This window comes from Scyliorhinus canicula, chromosome 2 (assembly GCF_902713615.1).
Source record: "Scyliorhinus canicula chromosome 2, sScyCan1.1, whole genome shotgun sequence".
Taxonomy (NCBI): domain Eukaryota; kingdom Metazoa; phylum Chordata; class Chondrichthyes; order Carcharhiniformes; family Scyliorhinidae; genus Scyliorhinus; species Scyliorhinus canicula.
Window position 1 is genome coordinate 228,305,182 of NC_052147.1, and position 20,939 is coordinate 228,326,120.

Genomic DNA, 20,939 nt, shown 5'->3' on the forward strand with positions numbered 1-20,939 from the left:
GCTTGCATGTGAGTGGAAAGATCTTGGGCTGAGGATGGGGCATTTTTATCTACTCACTTGTGCTGCCCAGCGTAGGTCAGTCTGGAGTCCAGTCCTCCTGGTCACACTTCCGGAGTTCATAGCCGCCGCCACCTCATCTCAGACAGCACTGACTTCCCTCTGGCTGACCCTCCTGGGCCCTCGAGGGAATAGTATATCTCTCCTGGCCTCCACTGTGTTTAGGAGCCTCCCCAGATCTGCATCCCCGAGTCTTGGGGCCGATCTCCTCTGTGCCATTGTTGTGACCTGGCTGGGGTTGGTTGAGCAAGTGCTGCTGAAGTGCTGCTCAACCTTGTTAGCAGGGGGCTGGTGAGCACGGTGTTGGTGAATTGGTTGATGAATCATAGAATTTACAGTGCAGAAGGAGGCCATCCGGCCCATCGAGTCTCTTGGAAAGAGCACCCTACCCAAGCCCACAGCTCCACCCTATCAGCATAATCCAGTAACCCCACCCAACACTAAGGGCAATTTTAGACATTAAGGGCAATTTAGCATGGCCAATCCACCTCACCCGCACACCTTTGGACTGTGGGAGGAAACTGGAGCACCCAGAGGAAACCCACGCACACACGGGGAGAAAAAATAAAGAGCTATTCACTTACCTTGAAGGGGCTGGCAGGGACCTGGAGTAATTCATGCAGCTTTGGCTGCGGATAGCGGCCCCCGCACTTCCGGTTCCGAGTCCGCGAATGCGCACAGTGGTGGCCTCCAGCGGCCGTGCCGAGCGCTGTGGCGGATTCGGACTGTGGACCATCATCAAGAAGCAAGGTCCCCCCAATCGGCCATGCAACCCTCCATCGGACCGGCCTGATCGCTCCCCGGCTGGTGTTGGATCCACCCCTCCCCCCAAGAGGGCAGTCCGCAGCTGCTGCGCAAGAGTCTCAACTGGCCATACGGGGTTAGAACCATGCCGTCGGGAAATCGGCCGGTCGGGATTGGAGTATCGCTGGGCGGGCCTCTGGCGTGATTGACAGACAAGCGATTCTCCGGGGCCCAGTCGGTCACAATCCGGTCGAGAATGTTGATTCTCTGCCCCCGCGTCAAACGCGACTTCGGCTCAGGGCTGCATAGAATCCAGCCCAATGAGTCAAAGAGCCTCTTTCTGTACTGTAAAACTCTATGACTCTAATATCCTTCCTTTTCGCAATATCCTTGGTTCACCACTATTTCTGGAATTTTTTTGTGTGTTCGACTGTGAACATCAAATCAAAGTATTTGTTCAAAGTCTGTGTTATTTTCTTAGTCCCCATTATATTTGTTACTTTCTCTGCCTCGAAAGGACCCATGTTTATTTTCTCACATCTCTTTTTTACTTACCTTGTAGAAAATCGGACAGTGGGCTGGATTCTCTGCCTCGCAATACCGCCAATGCGGATTGCGATCAGGCGGAGAATCGGGCTTCCGGACAAATTTGAAGTTCGAGCCGGGCACCAAACCGACCTCTATGCTCTGGCTCCCTCTGTGCAAGGATGCAAATGGATCTTAATGGAAGCATTCTTGTAAATCTATTCTGCACTCTCTCCAATGCGTTCAAATCCTTCCTGAAGTGTAGCACCCAGAACTGTTCACAATACTCCAGTTGGGCTCTAACCTCAGTCCTATACAAATTCAGCATAACCTCCTTGCTCTTGTACTCTGTGCCGCTATTAGTAAAGCCTAAGTTACTGGAAGCTTTACAAACTGCCCTCGCCACCTGTCCTGTCATCTTTAATAATTAGTGCACATAAACACCGAAGTCCCTCTACTCCTTTAAAGTTGTACCCTTTATTTTATGCTGTCAGTGTTCTCCCTACCAAAATGAATCACCTCACATTTCTCTGCATTGAACTTTATTTACCTATTCCACCAACTTGTCCAAGTGCTTTTTGAAGTTCAACACTGTCATCCTCACAGTTTATCACGCTTCTAAGTTTTGTGATATCTTCAAACTTTGACATTGTCTCCTGGACAACAAGATCTAGATCATTAATATAAATTTGGAAATGTGCCCCAAGAAAACTCAACCACAAACATTCCTCCAGTCAATAAATATCCATTAACGATTACTTGCTGTTTTCATTACTCATCCACATCACTACTGTCTCTTTTGTTCATGAGCTATCACTCTTTTCTCAAGTCTGTTGTGCGACACTGTATCGAATGCCTTTTGGTAGTCTATGTACACCACATTAACAGCATTAATTTCACCAGTTCTCTCTGTTACCTTTTTAAAAAACTCCAGCAAGTTAGTTAAACACGATTTTCCCATGAGAAATCAATGCAGGCTCTTCCTAATGAACCCACATTTTTCCATGTGTCTAATTTTCCAAGTATCCCGAATAATTGTTTCTGGAAGCTTCTTCACCACCAAAATTAAACTGACTAGTAAATGCTGTAAACGCTGGACTTATCCAGACAACCTTTTTTGAATAAGAGCATAATGTTTGCAATTCCCCAATTCTTTGGCACCTCCCCTCAGTCTAGGAAAGACTGAAAGATTCTGGCCAATGCCCCTGCAATTTCCACTCTCACTTCCTTCAATATCCTTGGATCCATCTCATCCAGTTCCAGAACCATGCCAACTTTAAGTGCCGACAGTTTATCCACTACCACCTTATCTATTTTGAACCCCTCAGGTGATAGAATTCCCTTCTCTGTCACCATAGCCTGGGTAGCATGTGCTTCCTGTTGCAAAGTATTCATTTAACACCTCAAACCCCTGCTTCCATGTTTAAATCCCTTTTTGGTTCCACAGCGGCCCTACTCCTCCTCGTTAGCCTCTTTTTAAATCTTTAAATGCTGTCTGCAGAAAGACATAGAAACAGTAACATCGGAGAGGGCAGTAACATCCACCCTTTAAAACTGCAACATTGTTAGGTCTCTAAGCCTGTTCCTTTTTAGGTCTATTGATGCAGAAAAACAACTTTGTTACCTGGAAAAAGTACAGCTCTTTGGTGTTCAACTTTGGTTATTGAATTCATCCAACTACACTTCTGGAGTATGCGTGTGTGTACTTAAATCTGCAAAAAACTTGCTGCTGGTTATTAAAATTGTCCACGCACTCTGGGGTTAAGGAACACACCCATCTTCCTTTTTAAAAAAAATTACATAAGGGAAGCGAACAGGGGTTTCAGTTCTTTCTCATTCTTGTCTGCAACACATCTGTATTGATTTTTAAAAAAATATATGTTTTGAGGCATTTATATTATAATTTTGAATACAATGGACAACCACACACCCCAAATCCAGCCAACATGGCTTACATAAGAACATACGAACTAGGAGCAGGAGTAGGCCATCTGGCCCCTCGAGCCTGCTCCACCATTCAATGAGATCATGGCTGATCTTTTGTGGACTCAGCTCCACTTTCCGGCCTGAACACCATAACCCTTAATCCCTTTATTCTTCAAAAAACTATCTATCTTTATCTTAAAAACATTTAATGAAGGAGCCTCTACTGCTTCACTGGGCAAGGAATTCCATAGATTCACAACCCTTTGGGTGAAGAGGTTCCTCCTCAACTCAGTCCTATATCTACTTCCCCTTATTTTGAGGCTATGCCCCCCAGTTCTGCTTTCACCCGCCAGTGGAAACAACCTGCCCGCATCTATCCTATCTATTCTATCCTATCTATTGGGTAGCACGGTAGCATTGTGGATAGCATAATCGCTTCACAGCTCCAGGGTCCCAGGTTCGATTCTGGCTTTGGTCACTGTCTGTGTGGAGTCTGCACATCCTCCCCGTGTGTGCGTGGGTTTCTTCCGGGTACTCCGGTTTCCTCCCACAGTCCAAAGATGTGCAGGTTAGGTGGATTGGCCATGCTAAATTGCCCTTAGTGTCCAAAATTGCCCTTAGTGTTGGGCGAGGTTACTGGGTTGTGGGGATAGAGTGGAGGTGTTGACCTGGGGTAGGATGCTCTTTCCAAGAGCCGGTGCAGACTCGATGGGCCGAATGGCCTCCTTCTGCACTGTAAATTCTATCTATGTAAAATTCCCTTCATAATTTTATATGTTTCTATAAGATTCCCCCTCATCCTTCTAAATTCCAACGAGTACAGTCCTAGTCTACTCAACCTCTCCTCGTAATCCAACCCCTTCAGCTCTGGGATTAACCTAGTGATCCGCATAATCCCACCAATACCTCCCAACCGGTCCGAAATGACAGCACAAATCGTCCACATCAAGCTATAACGTATGCTCCACGCCCCTGCTCACCCCATACAATCCCCTGCCAGGCTCTCGACGCTCTCAACGCCACCGCCAGTGGCTCTATAGCCAAGGCAAAGAGCAATGGGGAGAGTGGACATCCATGCCTTGTCCCCCGATGCAGCCTAAAATAGTCTGAGTTTACCCAGTTTGTCCGCACACTCGCCACGGGTGCTTGGATCTTGTATTGATTTAAAAACAGAGGCTGAAGATGCGGGCTGGCTTAACAAAGTGTGATGAGCCTTATGTCTTTCCCTCTCTGCTCTGCTCTGTTAATGAGAGGGAGGTGTAACTCGATTTCTCAGTGAGTTTAGGACTCGCAGCTTTGTTCATATTTTTTAGGTTTGATGAGTAAACAATCTTGGTTTATCCTTTGCTGGCTGATGAAATTCAGAAGTGGTATCTGTTACTTCTAATGGACAATATCAACACCTCCTTCCATGGTGCAGTGTCAAAAATTCTTGCATTTTTCGTTGTGCTATACAAGTGCAAGTTGAAGTTGCTTCAACAATAAAAATATTGGATTGGTTGCTTTGGGAAGATTAGTATTTTTTAAATTACCAGTGATATTAACATCTAAAAACCTAGTTAAGGGTTCAGCCCCAGACCATCTTAGTATGAAAAATAATGTGGGTAATGGAGGAGGAGAATTATGGACTGGGAAGCAATTGTTGCCACCAGCACAGATCTTTTGCCTGAGTGCCATCTGATAATTCTCTTCAGAGAGCACAAATGAGCTCCATTATTTAACTGAATTGAGTAATTAGTACCAACAACAAATTTCTAAACAGATTTTCTTTTGAGTTTGAACAATGTATATGCTAATACACTAGATTATTCCAGGCTACTCCAGTAATGCTTCATATTACTGAGACTTTATTTAAATTGTACAGTGATATGGATATAATTGTGGAATAAACAGACTAGAGTTAATTAATTCCTGAGATTACGATGTTCTGTGCAGCTGCTCTGTTAGCCAGTCATTTGGTTTAAGTACTGTACCACAATTCGACATACAGTAACAGTTTTTTTTTCATATAAAGCCACCAGAAATATGGACACACTAAACAGAAAATAATCTTCTCACATTGTTGTGAACAAAACATTTCAGATTGTTTGCAGAAATCCTTGACTGTTCTGGAAAATGTAGATGGCAATGAAAGTAGCAGGAAAAATATCTTAATTTATTCCAATCTGCAGAAATTATTCGGCATCGAACTTTAAAAGTAAAAATTTAAGTGCAAGTGTTATTGTCCAGGGTTTGGAGAACCCAAAAGTGTATCACGGAGTTCACCTGACCCACGACCTTTAATAGATTATGGTATGGGTAGCACATGGCCCACTCTATAGGTATGCTACAGCAGAAATGGAAAAGTATTTTTTAAAGCAAAACGTTGTTTATTCTATGAACTCAAGTTAACCTTTTTAAAACATACAGTGAACATCTTAGCAACCATTAATTCAAATACAACCCCCAAAGATTACAACACTAAGTAATCCTTAAGCTGTCCTTTTAACATCCATAAGACTTTAAAAAAAAACCTTTAAACATAAGCACATCAGGTTAAAGTCACAATGAGAGCAGTTATTAGTTTTAAATCACCAAAGGATCGATTTACAGTTTTTAGATTACAGAGAGAGAGACGAATACCCCTTCTGGCTGTGACTGCAGTTGTCCAGCTCTGAAAACGAAATTAAAACACACCCTGCAGCAAACAGCCTAAAACGAAAGTAAAAAGCTGACAGACAGCCAAGCTCCACCCACACTTTGGCATCACTGATAAACACCCATTTCTTAAAGGTACATTTCTTAAACACCCATTACAAATAGGTACTCTCACATGATGCCTCCCCCCAAGAACAAAAAATAAACCATCAACTTCAAGATGGTTTCATTTTTCACATTTTCACTATCCTTTAAGAAATGCACACAGTAAACATAATTTTTCGTTTCAAAAATCAACACACGCAAACAGGTATAATAATATAGTCCATTTTTTTTCGTTCTTCTTCCTGCAACTGAAACTGCTTCCGTTCATCACATTCGTGATAAAGCATCGGCAATCACGTTTTTTCATCCCGCCACATGCACTATTTTTAAATGAAATGGCTGTAAGAATAAACTCCAGCGAAACAGCCTTGCATTGTGATTCCGGAATCGCTCCAAGAACGTCAATGGATTATGATCAGCACATATAATGGTGTCAGACAGATTTCTGGTCACATAAATGTGAAAATGTTGCAAAGCTAGCACCAAACTCAACGTCTCCCTCTCAATCGTTGAATACTTTTTCTGGTGAGAATTCAATTTCTTTGAAAAATAACAAATAGACCGCTCTAGCCCATCGTCGTCGTCTTGGAGAAGCACCGCACCTACACCCACATCACTCGCATCATCCGCCACTTTGAATGGTTTCGTATAATTTGGGATAGATAACATAGGGGCAGTGGTTAATACAGCCTTCAGGCCGTTAAATGCCTGTTGACACTCTGCTGTCCACTGGAATTTGTTACGCATCTTGAGCAAGTCTGTCAGTGGAGCGACCACACTGCTGAAATTTGATATAAATTTCCGGTAAAATTCACTTATACCAAGAAATTGCATTCTTTCCCGTTGTGTCGAGGGTATCAGAAATTCCTCAATAACTTTTGTTTTCACATCCCGTGGGACCATTCGACCCCATCTGATTGTATGGCCAAGGAAAGTGACTTGGGCTTTTCCAAATTCACTTTTGGTTGGTTTATCACCAAACCCGCCTCCTGAAGTTGATCAAATATCTCCATCAGATGTTTCAAATGTTTTTTCCATGTCTGGCTGAAAATTACCAGATCGTCGACGTATACCGCGCAATTGGGTAATCCTGAAACAACTTTGTCTGTTAACTGTGGAAATGTGGCTGCGGCGTTTTTATGCCAAATGGCATAACTTTGAATTGGTATATATCATCTGGAGTTACAAAAGCTGAAATCTCGTTTGCCCTTTCGGATATATGCACCTGCCAGTAACGTTTAAGTAAATCCAGTTTGGAAATAAAAGCTGATTGTCCCACTTTCTCAGTGCAATCCTCCAAACATGGGATAGGATAAGAGTCGGTTCTTGTAACTGCATTAACCTTTCTAGAGTCCACACACAACCGTTGGATACCGTCTGGTTTTGGGTGAGCTCCATTGGCTGCAACCCACTTCAATTATGCCATTTTTAAACATACTCTCTATCTCTTAATCTGTGCCAATTTTAAAGGGTTAAGTCGATATGGATGTTGTTTGATTGGAACAGCATTTCCCACATCTACATCATGTATAGCCATTTTAGTACTTCCCAATTTATCTCTACCAACTTGCCCATGTGATATCAATAACTCTTTCAGGTCAGTCCATTTTTCCTCTGGAAGATAACTCAACAATTTATCCCAATTTTTAAGAACATCCTTGTTTTCCAATTTAATTTGAGGTGTGTCATATTCACAATCATCTGGATTTGGTTTGTCACTTTGAGTTAGAATCATTAAGACCGCCTCCTTATTCTCTCCTTCCCTTTCAAAGTACCTTTTAAGCATATTCACATGACACACTCGGTGAGTTTTCCTTCTATCAGGTGTTTTTACCACATAATTCACCTCACTTAATTTCCTTTCAAACTGATAAGGTCCACAAAACCTTGCTTTTAAATGTTCACCTGCCACTTGTAACAATACTAAAACTTTATCTCCAGTGGTAAAACTACAAACTTTGGATTTCTTGTCCGCTACCCGTTTCATCACATTTTGTGCAACTTTTAAATGTTGTCTAGCCAATACACCTGCTCTATTTAATTGTTCCCTAAAAGTTGACACGTAATCCAATAATGTAATTTCCGATTTCTCACTCACCAATTTTTCCTTAATCAATTTAAGTGGTCCTCTTACCTCATGACCAAAAATTAGTTCAAAAGGATTAAATATGGTTGACTCATTAGGTGCATCCTTAATTGCAAACAGTATGAATGGAATTCCTTTATCCCAATCCTCTGAATAATCTTGACAATAAGCCCTCAACCTTAACTTTATGTCTGATGCCAACTTTTTAATGCTCCCTGTGATTCTGGATGGTACGCAGTTGATTTAAATTGTTTTATTCCTAAACTTCTTTGAACAACCTTGAGGTAAAATTTGATCCTTGATCCGATTGTATTTCTGTGGGAAGTCCATATCTAGTAAAGAGTTTAAATAACTCCTCCACAATCTTTTCAGCTGTAATATTACATACTGGAATGGCCTCTGGAAACCTAGTAGACACTTCCATTATAGTCAAAAAATATTGATTCCCACTTTTTGTTTTAGGAAGCTGTCCTACGCAATCAATTAAGACCCTTGTAAAAGGTTCCTCAAATGCTGGAATGGGTATTAAGGGTGCTGGTTTTATCCCTGCTTGAGGTTTCCCTATCACTTGACATGTGTGACATGATTGACAAAATTTAACTACATCTTTATGTAGTCCAGGCCAATAAAAATGTTTCTGGATTTTAGCTTGAGTTTTCCTTACTCCCAAATGACCTCCCACTGGCACCTCATGTGCAACTCGCAACACCTCCTTTCGATACCCTACCAGCAATACTATTTGATGAACTTCTGCCCACTTTTCATCCGCCTGCATATGTAAAGGTCTCCATTTTCTCATCAAGACATCACTTTTACGATAATAGCACACTGGTATACACGCAGATTCCACTTCCGTGTATGCTTTCTGATACATCCGGTTTATTTCTACATCTTTCTGTTGCAACTCCGCCGATTTTCCTGAACGAAAAATATCCGCCTCATCCTCCACCTGTTGTTCTTTTTCAACCATCTGATCAAAAATCGTTTCTGATACTTGCACTTCAACTTCAACTTCAACTTTCAACTTCAACTTCATCTTCACTCTTTGATTGCTCCTCTTGTCTGAACCTGTGACTTTGCGACCTTGTTACTTCACAATCCAGAAAAATCCCAGGATATTCGTCCTTCAACACTTCAGTTGCATGATTTTCCACTGGCTTATCATCCGCAGTAGGCTTCACTCCCACCTGCGCTCCAGCAATATCATTACCTAAGATAAACTGTATTCCTGGACAAGATAGTTTCTCTATTACCCCAATACTATTTCACCATTCTTCACTGGACCTTCCAACCTTACCTTATATAATGGAAAACTGCTCCTCTCACCCTGAATTCCACATATTACCACCTTTTCTGGCAACATTCTTCCCAAACTACATAACTCCTCATCTCTTACCATTAAAGATTGACCAGTTCCTGTATCTCTTAAAATTGTGACTTCTTTACCTACTCCTGCTGATACACATGAGTAAACTTTACCCACACAAGCAAATTCTTTAAAGAGATCTGGCACCTTCTTATCAATCACCTCTTGATCAAGCTGTACAATCTTTTTCACCTCCTTCACTTCACTTTGGCTTTCCTTCACCACTTTAACAAACCCCAATGTCTTATCCTGTTTTACCACATCAGCCTTCCCAGTGATTTTCTCGAACCACCAACACTGTGACTTTACGTGGCCTAGTTTATTACAGTGAAAACATTTGAAACTTTTCATTTCTTTTCCACCCTCCTGGATTTCTTTTTTAACCTGAGGTACACTCTCCTTATTATCTCCCATCAGATCACCTTTGCCTCTACCGTTTGAGTATTTCTCATGTCCCCAGTTTCTATCCCTCACAGGCTGAAACTGATGTTGGAAACCAAGCTTTGATTTATGAACTAAATCATAATCATCTGCCATTTCTGCTGCTAATCTCACGGTTTTAACCCTCTGCTCTTCCACATGAGTTCTCACTATACTGTATCAGGAATTGACTTTTTAAACTCCTCCAAAAGTATAATTTCTCTGCGAGCTCCATACTTTTGGTCTATTTTCAATGCCCTTATCCACTTATCAAAATTACTCTGTTTGAGCCTTTCAAACTCCATGTATGTTTGACCAAATTCTTTCCTTAAATTTCTAAACCTTTGTCTGCAGTCTTCAGGCACTCGCTCATATGCACCGAAGATGGATTTTTTCACCTCCTCATACGTCCCCGATACCTCCTCCAGTAGTGATGCAAACACTTCACTAGCCCTACCTATCAGCTTTGTTTGAATCAATAATACCCACATGTCCTGTGGCCATTTCATTTGTTTAGCCACCTTCTCAAATGAAATGAAAACGACTTCAATCTCCATCTTGTCAAACCTTGGCAATGCTTGGACATATTGAAATAGATCCCCACCAAGCCTTCGACTTTGACGCTCTTTCTCACTATCCTCATCACTATCATCCAACTGTGCGTTTCCCTTTACGTCTGCCAATTTTAACTGACTGCCATGTTTCATGGCCATTTTCTGAAGTTCAAACTCTCTCTCTTTATCTTTTTCCCTGATCTGTATCTATCTTTCTCTTTCTTTTTGTTCTGCTAGGACTGTTCTTTCTTTTCTCCTTTCTTCTCTCTCCTTTTCTTTTTCCTCTCTCCTTTTCTTTTTCCTCTCTCTCTCTCTCTTTCTCTTTCTTTTTCCTCTCTTTCGTATTCAAGCTGCTTTAATTCTTTCTCATGTTCCATTTGTTTAATTTGTAACTGGATTTTTGCCATTTCCAATGCGTCAAACTTTATCTCAGGCAACTTGAAATGCTTAGCCACTGCCATAATTACCTCAACTTTTCGCTTTTTGTCAGGTAATGTTGACTGCAGTGTTTTTGCCAAATCTTTGGGGCAGCACGGTAGCATTGTGGTTAGCACAATTGCTTCATAGCTCCAGGGTCCCAGGTTCGATTCCCCGCTTGGTCACTGTCTTTGCGGAGTCTGCACGTTCTCCCCGTGTGTGCATGGGTTTCCTCCGGGTGCTCCGGTTTCCTCCCACAGTCCAAATATGTGCAGGTTAGGTGGATTGGCCATGATAAATTGCCCTTGGTGTCCACAATTGCCCTTAGTGTTGGGTGGGGTTACTGGGTTATGGGGATAGGGTCAAGGTGTAGGGTGCTCTTTCCAAAAGCCGGTGCAGACTCGATGGGCCAAATGGCCTCCTTCTGCACTGTAAATTCTGTGACAGTCTGCCTTTAGTCACTGTCCATAAGGTACTGCGTGTGACCGTCTCCATCCCAAAAAACTTCAGAGCCTCTGAAAGAGCCATTGTCCACAACACACTCCCTACTTAAACTAAAATACCACACCTGAAAAGCACCCACAATGTGCTCACCCCTCACTGTCTTTAAGTTCACTAAGCTAATCCAATAGATAGACTTTTATCCCGGACGAGCCCCCAATTTGTTATGGGCCAGGGTTTAGAGAACCCCAAAGTGTATCATGGAGTTAATCTGACCCACAACTTTGAATAGATTGTGGTATGAGGAGCACACGGCCCACTCTGCAGGTATGATACAGTAGAAATGGAGAAGTATTTTTTAAAGCAAAACATTGTTTATTCTATGAACCCAAGTTAACCTTTTTAAAACATACAGTGAATGTCTTAGCAACCATTAATTCAAATACAACCCCCAAAGAATAAACACTAAGTAATCCTTAAGCTATCCTTTTAACATCCATAAGACTTAAAAATGAAACCTTTAAACAGAAGCACATCAGGTTAAAGTCACTACTGAGAGCAGTTATTAGTTTTCAATCACCAAAGGATCGTTTTTAGACTGCAGAGAGAGAGAGACGAATACCCCTTCTGGATGTGTCTGCAGCTATCCAGCTCTGAAAACAAAACTAAAACACACCCTGCAGCAAGCAGCTGAAAATGAAAGTAAAAAGCTGACAGACAGCCAAGCTCCACCCACACTCTGACATCACTGATAAACACCCTTTTCTTAAAGGTACATTTCTTAAACACACATTTCTTAAGGTACTTTCATATGACACAAGTCATAATTTAAAACAAACTCGTGGGTGGAAAGGTGGCACAGTAGTTAGCACTCCTGCCTCACGGTGCTGAGGACCCGGGTTCGATCCCGACCCCAGGTCACTGTCTATGTGGAGTTTGCACATTCACCCAGTGTCTGCGTGGGTTTCATCCCCACAACCCAAAGATGTGCAAGTTCGGTGAATTGGCCATGCTAAATTGCCTCTCAATTGGAAAAAAATAATTGGGTACTCTAAATGTGTGTATGTATATAACTTGCATTGTTTTGGGAGAATTATTTCCTGAAGTATTGCATTGACAAATTTATTCAAAGTGATATACTTTATTCTGTGCAATGCTCGGCCTTCTGTAAATAGAATTAACCTGGAAAGCATTTTCAAATAATAACTATTTTTATTTTAATATTTATTTTATTCTAGCACCTTCTTATGCAGGAGGCTAGAGGTTAATCTCCAAGGTGCACGATGAAAAGATGGCGCAGCCACTGCTTGCACCGCCAGGACCAGACAGCCTCCGCCTTTTTACCCGAGAATCTCTTGCAGCTATTGAGAGATGCATTGCAGAGAAAAATGCCAAGAGACCCAAGGAACGTCATGTGGATGATGATGAAAATGGCCCCAAGCCAAATCGTGACTTGGAAGCCGGTAAATCACTACCATTTATTTATGGTGACATACCTCGAGGGATGGTTTCTGAGCCAATGGAAGACCTGGATCCATTTTATAGCACACAAAAAGTGAGTGATCAGACATTCAAATTAGTGATCTGGTCAAGTTTTATTTCAGTAATATTACTGATATTAATAATTTTGATTATTTTTTTATCTTGATTTTTAAAAGATCTACCTGCATATAATATGATAATCACTATTTATTATTGTTTATTTTTGTTTATGTACAATTACATACAACTAGCCATACTTACTTGTGTCTCTTCCAAGCTGTTGTATGCGAGATACTGGATTATGCAGCTCCATGTTTTGCAAGTATAAACTGTGCAGAAATGAACTTTCTATTTTGTTCCTCAGTGAGTTCTTACAGTTGTCTGTTGAAGATTTGGTTTTGCCAGAAATATAAGCCTGAGGTTAAATTAGTTCTGCTATTTGTGCTTATGAGAACATAAGAACTAGGAGCAGGAGTTGGCCATCTGGTCCTTCGAGCCTGCTCCGCCATTCAATGAGATCATGGCTGACCTTTGGTGGACTCAGCTCCACTTTCCTACCTGAACACCATAACCCTTTATTCCTTTATTCTTCAAAAAACTATCTATCTTTATCTTGAAAACATTTAATGAAGGAGCCTCAACTGCTTCGCTGGGAAAGGAATTCCATAGATTCACAATCCTTTGGGTGAAGATGTTCCTCCTGAGCTCAGTCCTAAATCTATTTCCACTTGTTTTGAGGCAATGCCCCCTAGTTCTGCTTTCACCCGCTAGTGGAAACAACCTCCCTGCATCTATCCTATCTATTCCCTTCATAATTTTATATGTTTCTATAAGATCCCCCCTAAATCCCTTCTAAATTCCAACGAGTACAGTCCCAGTCTGCTCAAGCTCACCTCGTAATCCAACCCCCTCAACTCTGGGATTGACCGAGTGAATCTCCTCTGCACACCCTCCAGCGGCAGTACGTCCCTTCTAGGGTAAGGAGACCAAAACTGAACACAATACTCCAGGTATGGCCTCACTAACACCTTATACAGTTGCAGCATAACCTCCCTAGTCTTAAACTCCATCCCTCTAGCAATGAAGGACAAAACTCCATTTGCCTTCTTAATCACCCGTTGCACCTGTAAACCAACTTTTTGCAACTCATGCAAAAGGTTGTAAGTGTCTATTGGTTTCTAGATAGTATACAATGGGTTTTGAAAAATTTCACTCCTTGTGGCTTGGGCTTTTGATATGCTTGAAATATACTCTGACGTTAAAAGTTTTGGGTGCCCAATGGAAGAGCTGCCTGTGAGCCCTATATATCCTGATAACTACCCTCTCTGGCATTATTTTTAACATCTTGATTTGTTTTAAGCTTCTCTGTGATACTTTATTTTTGCTGTTTTCTTTTCTTCTGCTATTCTCTTTCAAAGTCACTTATTTTCCCCTCTTTTCCCTTGGTATTCCCCATTAGTAACCTGCCCTTTGTTTCTGTTACTCCCTGTCTTTCAATGTAAATGAAAACTGGGGAATTGTAAAATGCACTGTCAATTTGCTATTGCCATTTTTCACCACCGACTTGCCCTTTGGAACTCTCCCATAATTTCTCGCTTTTCTACCACACAGCATTCCTTCACCAGTCTCTCAAAAATGTCATTAATTGGACTTGAGGTTTCCTCACTTAATCTTTTTCACTTCATGCTTGGTATCCCTGTCTACAAAGCATTTTGGAATATTTATTTTAAAAAGGAACACTTTAGCTTGCACGTTGTATTTTAAGATTTTATAGAGATTCATCCAACCATTGATTGATTCATCTCTACATAAGGTGCGGGATACTCCGAAAACCGGCGCGATGGCCGGGACCCGGCGCCAAAAATGGCGGGATCACTCCGGCGTCGGGCCCCCTCAAAGGTCACGAAGTCTCCGGGCCCGAATGGGCTAGCAGCGGCCAACCCTAACGCTAACCCAACCCTAACCCTAATGTGCTGCGCACCTCTGCCAATATACCCGCAACCGCTGTTGTGTAGTCATATACCTGTCTAACACTGTTGCCCTTTACCCCTGCCACCCACCCGCCCGCCCCCCCCACAGGATAAGCATGCACACAACAACAGGGAGCGTCAGAGGACTGGAGGGGGCACAGCTAATGAGAGACCACTCACCGTCCATGAGGAAAGGGCCCTGGAACTGGCAGGCGGACCTGAGGACCGGGAGGTTGCCGATGCAGCGGTCGGGGGCCTGCCAGCAAGTGAGCCACCCACGGCCCTACCCCCTCCCCCATATCCCCCCTCCCCCATATCCTCCATATCCCCCGATCAACGCCCGCATGTCTAACCATGCATGCTGTATTGTGAATTGCAGGATCAAACGTCAAGGCACCCGTCCCCGCGGATGCTAACCGCCCGCAGGATGCCCGAGGGTGGCAACGAGAGAGGGAGAGACCCGACCCCTCTGGCGTGCGACGCCCGTAGGACGCCGCAGGGCGGCCACGAGAGAGGCAGTGTCCTGGAGCACCACGGAGACGACGCCCCCGTCTCGTGCGGGTGCGGCGACGCAGGCGTGTGACACCCAGCGATGAGGGGAGCAGCCACAGGCCCCCGTCGCAGCCGAGCCAGGACACTCCTACCCAGGACACTCCTACCCAGTAAGAAGTCTTACAACACCAGGTTAAAGTCCAACAGGTTTGTTTCAAACACGAGCTTTCGGAGCACGGCTCCTTCTTCAGGTGAATTCGGAGCCGTGCTCCGAAAGCTCGTGTTTGAAACAAACCTGTTGGACTTTAACCTGGTGTTGTAAGACTTCTTACTGTGCTCACCCCAGTCCAACGCCGGCATCTCCACATCATGACTCCTACCCAGGACATCCTTACCCTGGATAGCCCTACCCAGGACACTGACACACATGAGACTGGAAGACAGGACAGTGACACACTGCGGACAGGTGGAGGCGAGGCGCCACCCCAGGGGACCATGGACTCGGAGTCTGACGATGCACATGCCACAACGCCACTGCTTTCTCCAACACCCTCCACCATCGCAGAGACATTCACCTCGGTTGGGCACTTTAGTGATGAGGCTTCTGGTACACTCATTGGTGCGCACAACACTGCCATGCCGGTGCAGCAGATGGAGGTAGGAGCAGCAGAGGGGCTGGGAGGTCGGAGGACATCCTGGTGCAAGCAAACATCTGCCGCCCAGACGGGTCCCGGGTTACTGGAGTTACCACACCCACCCATAGACCCGATGCAGCCACCAAACCTGGGACAAAGGAAGAGGATGATGGCTGGCTTGCAGCGGCTGCAGACGCAGGTGGAGGAGTCCACCCGTGTCCAGGAGCTGGGAGTGGTGCCGGTCATGCGTGCCACCCAGGCCGAAACCGCACGGGTGGTGTCCGCGGTGGAGGCAATGGGTGCGACGGTGTCAGACATAGGGAGCAGGAAGCGAGGCCTGGGGCGTTCCGTGAGGGCGGTGTGTGTGGCCCAGGACATGGCTTCCCTCTCACAGGAAGCCATGAGCCAGAGCCAGCGGCAGATGGCAGAGGCGCTCAACGCCGTGGCCCTGTCTCAGCAGGCCATGGCCCAGTCTCTGCAGGCAATGGCCCAATCTCAGCAGGCCATCGCTGAGGGCATCGGCACCATTGCCCAGGTGCTGGTCGGCGCGCCCAGACACAGACAGGGATAGCCAACTCCCTCAGCTCCATGGCTGCAAACCTGCAGACCCTTGTCGATACCAGCACGGGCCTCCAGGACTGGCAGCGCCAGGTGTCGGGGGAGGGGGCATCGGATGGCCGGTCCGTTCGCACCCCCGACCCATGTAGAGGCTCGGGGGCCATCAGACACCCCGAGGGAGGAGGAGGTACTGGGGTCCGTCCCGGGTCCCCCTGTCGGGGAGGTCCCGGAACACGGCGGCACCTCGGACACCCCCCTTCCGTCCCAGGTGCATCTGGTGGGCAGCGGGTAAGACAGGCTGGCAGCTCGCCATCCCAGTCGCCCGAGCCGCAGCCTGGCCCATCTAGGCCGCAACGTCCCAGGAAACGACCGCCAAAGGGATCACGAGTCACAGGGCAGGAATCCACCTCCAGTCCTGCTGTACCGTCTGGGGAACCACCTAGGCGTAGTCAAAGGGTCCGTTCGGCCAAACCATTAGGCACTGAGTAAGTTGGTACAGGTGCAGGGCACAGACGAGTTTTAGGGGCTAAGGCACGTGTATGGACAGTTTGTAATTAAAATCACTTCCACACCTACAGAAGCTGTCTTTGTGTTCTGTCCGAAGTGTGCGGGGGTGTCATGTACGTTGAGCGCCAGTGTGTGTGTGTGAGAGGTGGTCTTATGTCGGCCCCAGGTGAGTGTGCCCCCCCTCCACCTGGGCCGCCCTCTCCATCATCCCGGGCAGAGGATGGGACCATGCGCTGCAGTGTCACGGCCGCATGCAGTGATGGTCCGGGTGGATGGTGGTACTGTGGCCATGGGTCAGACATTGTCCAACGATGTGGAGCCAGGAGCTCATAGCAGGGCGGGTTGTCATCATCCTCCATGGCCTGCAATAGACACGCTTCCACCGGCGACCGTGTGAGCCCGGCCCGTTGTGCTGCAGGTGGATGTGCAATGGAGGGGTGGTGTGCATGCGGGTGGGGTGGGGGTAGTTGGTGGTGAGTGGGGTGGGGTGGGGGTGGTTGGTGGCGGGTGGGGGGGGGGGTTAGGGTGTTGGTGCTGGGTGGGTCAGGGGGGGGTTAGGGCGTTGATGCTGAGTGGGTCGGGGGGGTTAGGGTGTTGGTACTGGGTGGGTCAGGGGGGGTTAGGGCGTTGATGTTGAGTGGGTCGGGGGGTTACGGTGTTGATGCTGGGTGGGTTAGGGGGGGTTAGGGTGTTGGTGCTGGGTGGGCGGGGGGTGAGGCTGGTCGAATGTTGCCATGGTGTGTGGTATATGGCCATACTCGCCGATTCACACGTCCCCTAGTCAGTGAACCGGGCGGCTATCTTTCCCGTGCCGGCTGGCCCAGCCCTGACCATTGCCCCCATCTCACTCATCTGGGAAGGTCTGCGCCTCTCCCTCCTGCTCCTCCACTCCCCCTTCCTCTGCCTGCGGCACATCGCTCCTCTGCTGGGCTATGTTGTGCAGGACACAGCAGACCACAATGATGTGGCCGACCCGATCTGGCGGGTACTGGAGGGTGCCCCCAAAGATGTCCAGGCCACCTGAAATGGCATAAAGGGCGTCTGTCACTGCCCGGATGCACCGGTGTACCGATGTCTGCGAGATGCCGGACAGGTCCCCACTCGGTGCCTGGAATGACCCCGTGGCATAAAAGTTCAGGGCCACCGTAACCTTGACGGACACGGGGAGAGGGTGTCCTCCCCCAGTGCCACGCGGTGCCAGGTGTGCCAGCAGGTGGCAGATGTGTGCCACGGTTTCCCGGCTCATCCTGAGTCTCCTCCTGCATTCCCGGTCCGTGAGATCCTGCAACGACGAAAGGAGCCGGTACGCACGGGGCCTCCCCGGGCGTCTCCGTCGCCGTGGCGCCATAACGTCCTCCACCCTCTCCTCGTGCTCCTCCTCTTCGTGCTCCCCCGCCTCCTCCTCCTCGTCCTGTCGGGCGGGTGGCACTCCAGCCTGCCCCTCTGCAGCATGCTCCTATGCGCAGCCTGCGCCGCCTCTCTGCCACACTCCTTCTCCTCCTCCAGGGCAACATGTAGAATAGTGGCTGCCGCCACGGTGGCCAACATGCTGGCTGATCAGAAAACATGACGGCCTGCGGGGGGTGGGGGTTGGGGGGGGGGGATCGACAACATGTCATCATTGCCCGTACCACCCGCTCCCTCAGGAAGCCAGGTGCCATGGGCTGCATGGGCGCGACTGTGGGAGGGTGGCACCTGGCCAGGCGGACGACCTCCCTCCCCCCCGCCCCCCTTTCCCGGCACTGTTCCACCCCACCCTCTCCGGTACTCGTACTCTTCCTCCACTCTCCGGTACTCGCACTCTCCCCCCCTCCCCGCAATCTTTCCCCCCCCCCCCCCCCCTTGCCCGGCACTGTCCCTCACCCCTCGCCCTCACTGCCCCTCATCCCTCACCCCCACCTCTCCGGCACTCGCTCTTCTCCCCCAATCCCGGCACTCTTTCCTCGCCCCCCATCCCTGGCACACTCCCCCCCTCTCGCCGGCACTCGCTCTCTCCCCCCTCTCCGACACTGTCCCTCACCCCCCCCCTCTCCGGCACTGGCTCTCTCCCCCCCTCTCCGATACTCGCACTTTCCCTCCCTCTCCGGTACTATCTCTCTCTCTCCCCTCTCCGGTACTCGCACTCTCCCCCCTCTCCGCTCCCTCTCCCCCTCTCCGGTACTCGCTCTCTCTCCCCCTCTCCGGTACTCACACTCTCCTCCCCTATCCGGCACTGTCCCCCCCTCTCCAGTACTCGCACTCTCTCTCCCTCTCTCCGGTACTCGCACTCTCCCCCCCCTCTACGGTACTCGCTCTCTCCCCCTCTCCAGTACTCGCTCTCTCCTCCCCTCTCCGGTATTCGCACTCTCCTCCCCTCTCAAGCACTATCCCCCCCCCTCTCCGGCACTCGCTCTCTCCTCACCTCTCCGGTACTCGCTCTCTCCTCCCCTCTCCGGTACTCGGTCTCTCTCCCCCTCTCCAGTACTCGCTCTCTCTCCCCCTCTCCGGTACTCGCACTCTCCCCCCCTCTCCGGCACTGTCCCCCCCCCTCTCCGGTACTCTCTCTTCCCTCCCCCCTCTCTGGTACTCTTTCACTCCCCCTCTCCGGTACTCTCTCTCTCTCACTTTCTCTGGCATTCGCTCTCTCTCCCCCTCTCCGGCACTTGCTCTCTCTCTCCCTCTCTGGTACTTGCACACTCTCCCCCTCTCCGGTACTCTCTCTCTCCTCCACTCTCCGGTACTCGCACTCTCCTCCCCTCTCCGGCACTATCCCCCCCTCTCCGACACTCGCTCTCTCCCCCCTTCTCCGGTACTCGCACACTCTCCCACTCTCCGGTACTCGCTCTCTCCCCTCCCCTCTCCGGTATTCGCACTCTCCTCCCCTCTCAAGCACTATCCCCCCCCTCTCCGGTACTCGCACTCTCCCCCCTCTCCGGCTCCCTCTCCCCCTCTCCGGTACTCGCTCTCTCTCCCCCTCTCCGGTACTCACACTCTCCTCCCTATCCGGCACTGTCTCCCCCTCTCCAGTACTCGCACTCTCTCTCCCTCTCTCCGGTACTCGCACTCTCCCCCCCCTCTACGGTACTCGCTCTCTCCCCTCCTCTCCGGTACTCGCTCTCTCTCCACCTCTCCGGTACTCGCACTCTCCCCCCCGCTCCGGCACTGTCCCCCCCCCTCTCCGGTACTCTCTCTTCCCTCCCCCCTCTCCGGTACTCTTTCACTCCCCCGCTCCGGTACTCTCTCTCTCTCACTTTCTCTGGCATTCGCTCTCTCTCCCCCTCTCCGGCACTTGCTCTCTCTCTCCCTCTCTGGTACTTGCACACTCTCCCCCTCTCCGGTACTCTCTCTCTCCTCCACTCTCCGGTACTCGCACTCTCCTCCCCTCTCCGGCACTATCCCCCCCTCTCCGACACTCGCTCTCTCCCCCCCCTCTCCGGTACTCGCACACTCTCCCACTCTCCGGTACTCGCTCTCCCCTCCCCTCTCCGGTATTCGCACTCTCCTCCCCTCTCAAGCACTATCCCCCCCCCTCTCCGGCACTCGCTCTCTCCTCACCTCTCCGGTACTCGCTCTCTCCTCCCCTCTCTGGTACTCGGTCTCTCTCCCCCTCTCCAGTACTCGCTCTCTTCACCCCTCTCCGGTATTCGCTCTCCCCCTCCCCCTCTCTCCGGTACTCGCTCTCTCACCCCCTCTCCGGTAGTTGCTCTCTCCCCCCCCTCTCCGGCACTGTCCCCCCCTCTCCGGTACTCGCTCTCTCCCCCCCTCTCCGGTACTCGCTCTCTCCCCCCCCCCCCCCCCACCACACTCCGGTACTTCGCTCTCTTCCCCCCCCCCCCCCCTCTCCGGTACTCGCTCTCTCTCCCCTCTCCGGTACTCTCTCTCTCTCCCCCTCTCCGGCACTCGCTCTCTCCCCCCCTCTCCGGCACTCGCTCTCTCTCCCCCTCTCCGGTACTCTCTCTCTCTCCCCCTCTCCGGTACTCTCTCTCTCTCCCTCTCCGGTATTCTCTCTCTCTCTCCACCTCTCCGTACTCCGCACTC

The 20,939-nt window shown here is 48.3% G+C and overlaps 1 protein-coding gene across 14 annotated transcripts in view; it reads left to right on the forward strand.

The window, feature by feature from the left end:
• scn1laa (sodium channel, voltage-gated, type I-like, alpha) overlaps positions 1–20,939 on the forward strand; it is a 379,612-nt gene that overhangs the window by 97,202 nt on the left and 261,471 nt on the right. For 10 of the 14 annotated variants that reach the window (XM_038789700.1, XM_038789708.1, XM_038789701.1 and 7 more), the window contains exon 2: positions 12,517–12,833. In XM_038789700.1, coding sequence (XP_038645628.1) covers positions 12,570–12,833 — 264 coding nt within the window. In that variant the 5' untranslated portion in view covers positions 12,517–12,569. Of the gene's footprint in view, positions 1–12,516; positions 12,834–20,939 lie in introns of those variants that run through there. The other 4 variants (XM_038789705.1, XM_038789707.1, XM_038789706.1 and 1 more) reach the window with 2 other exon arrangements.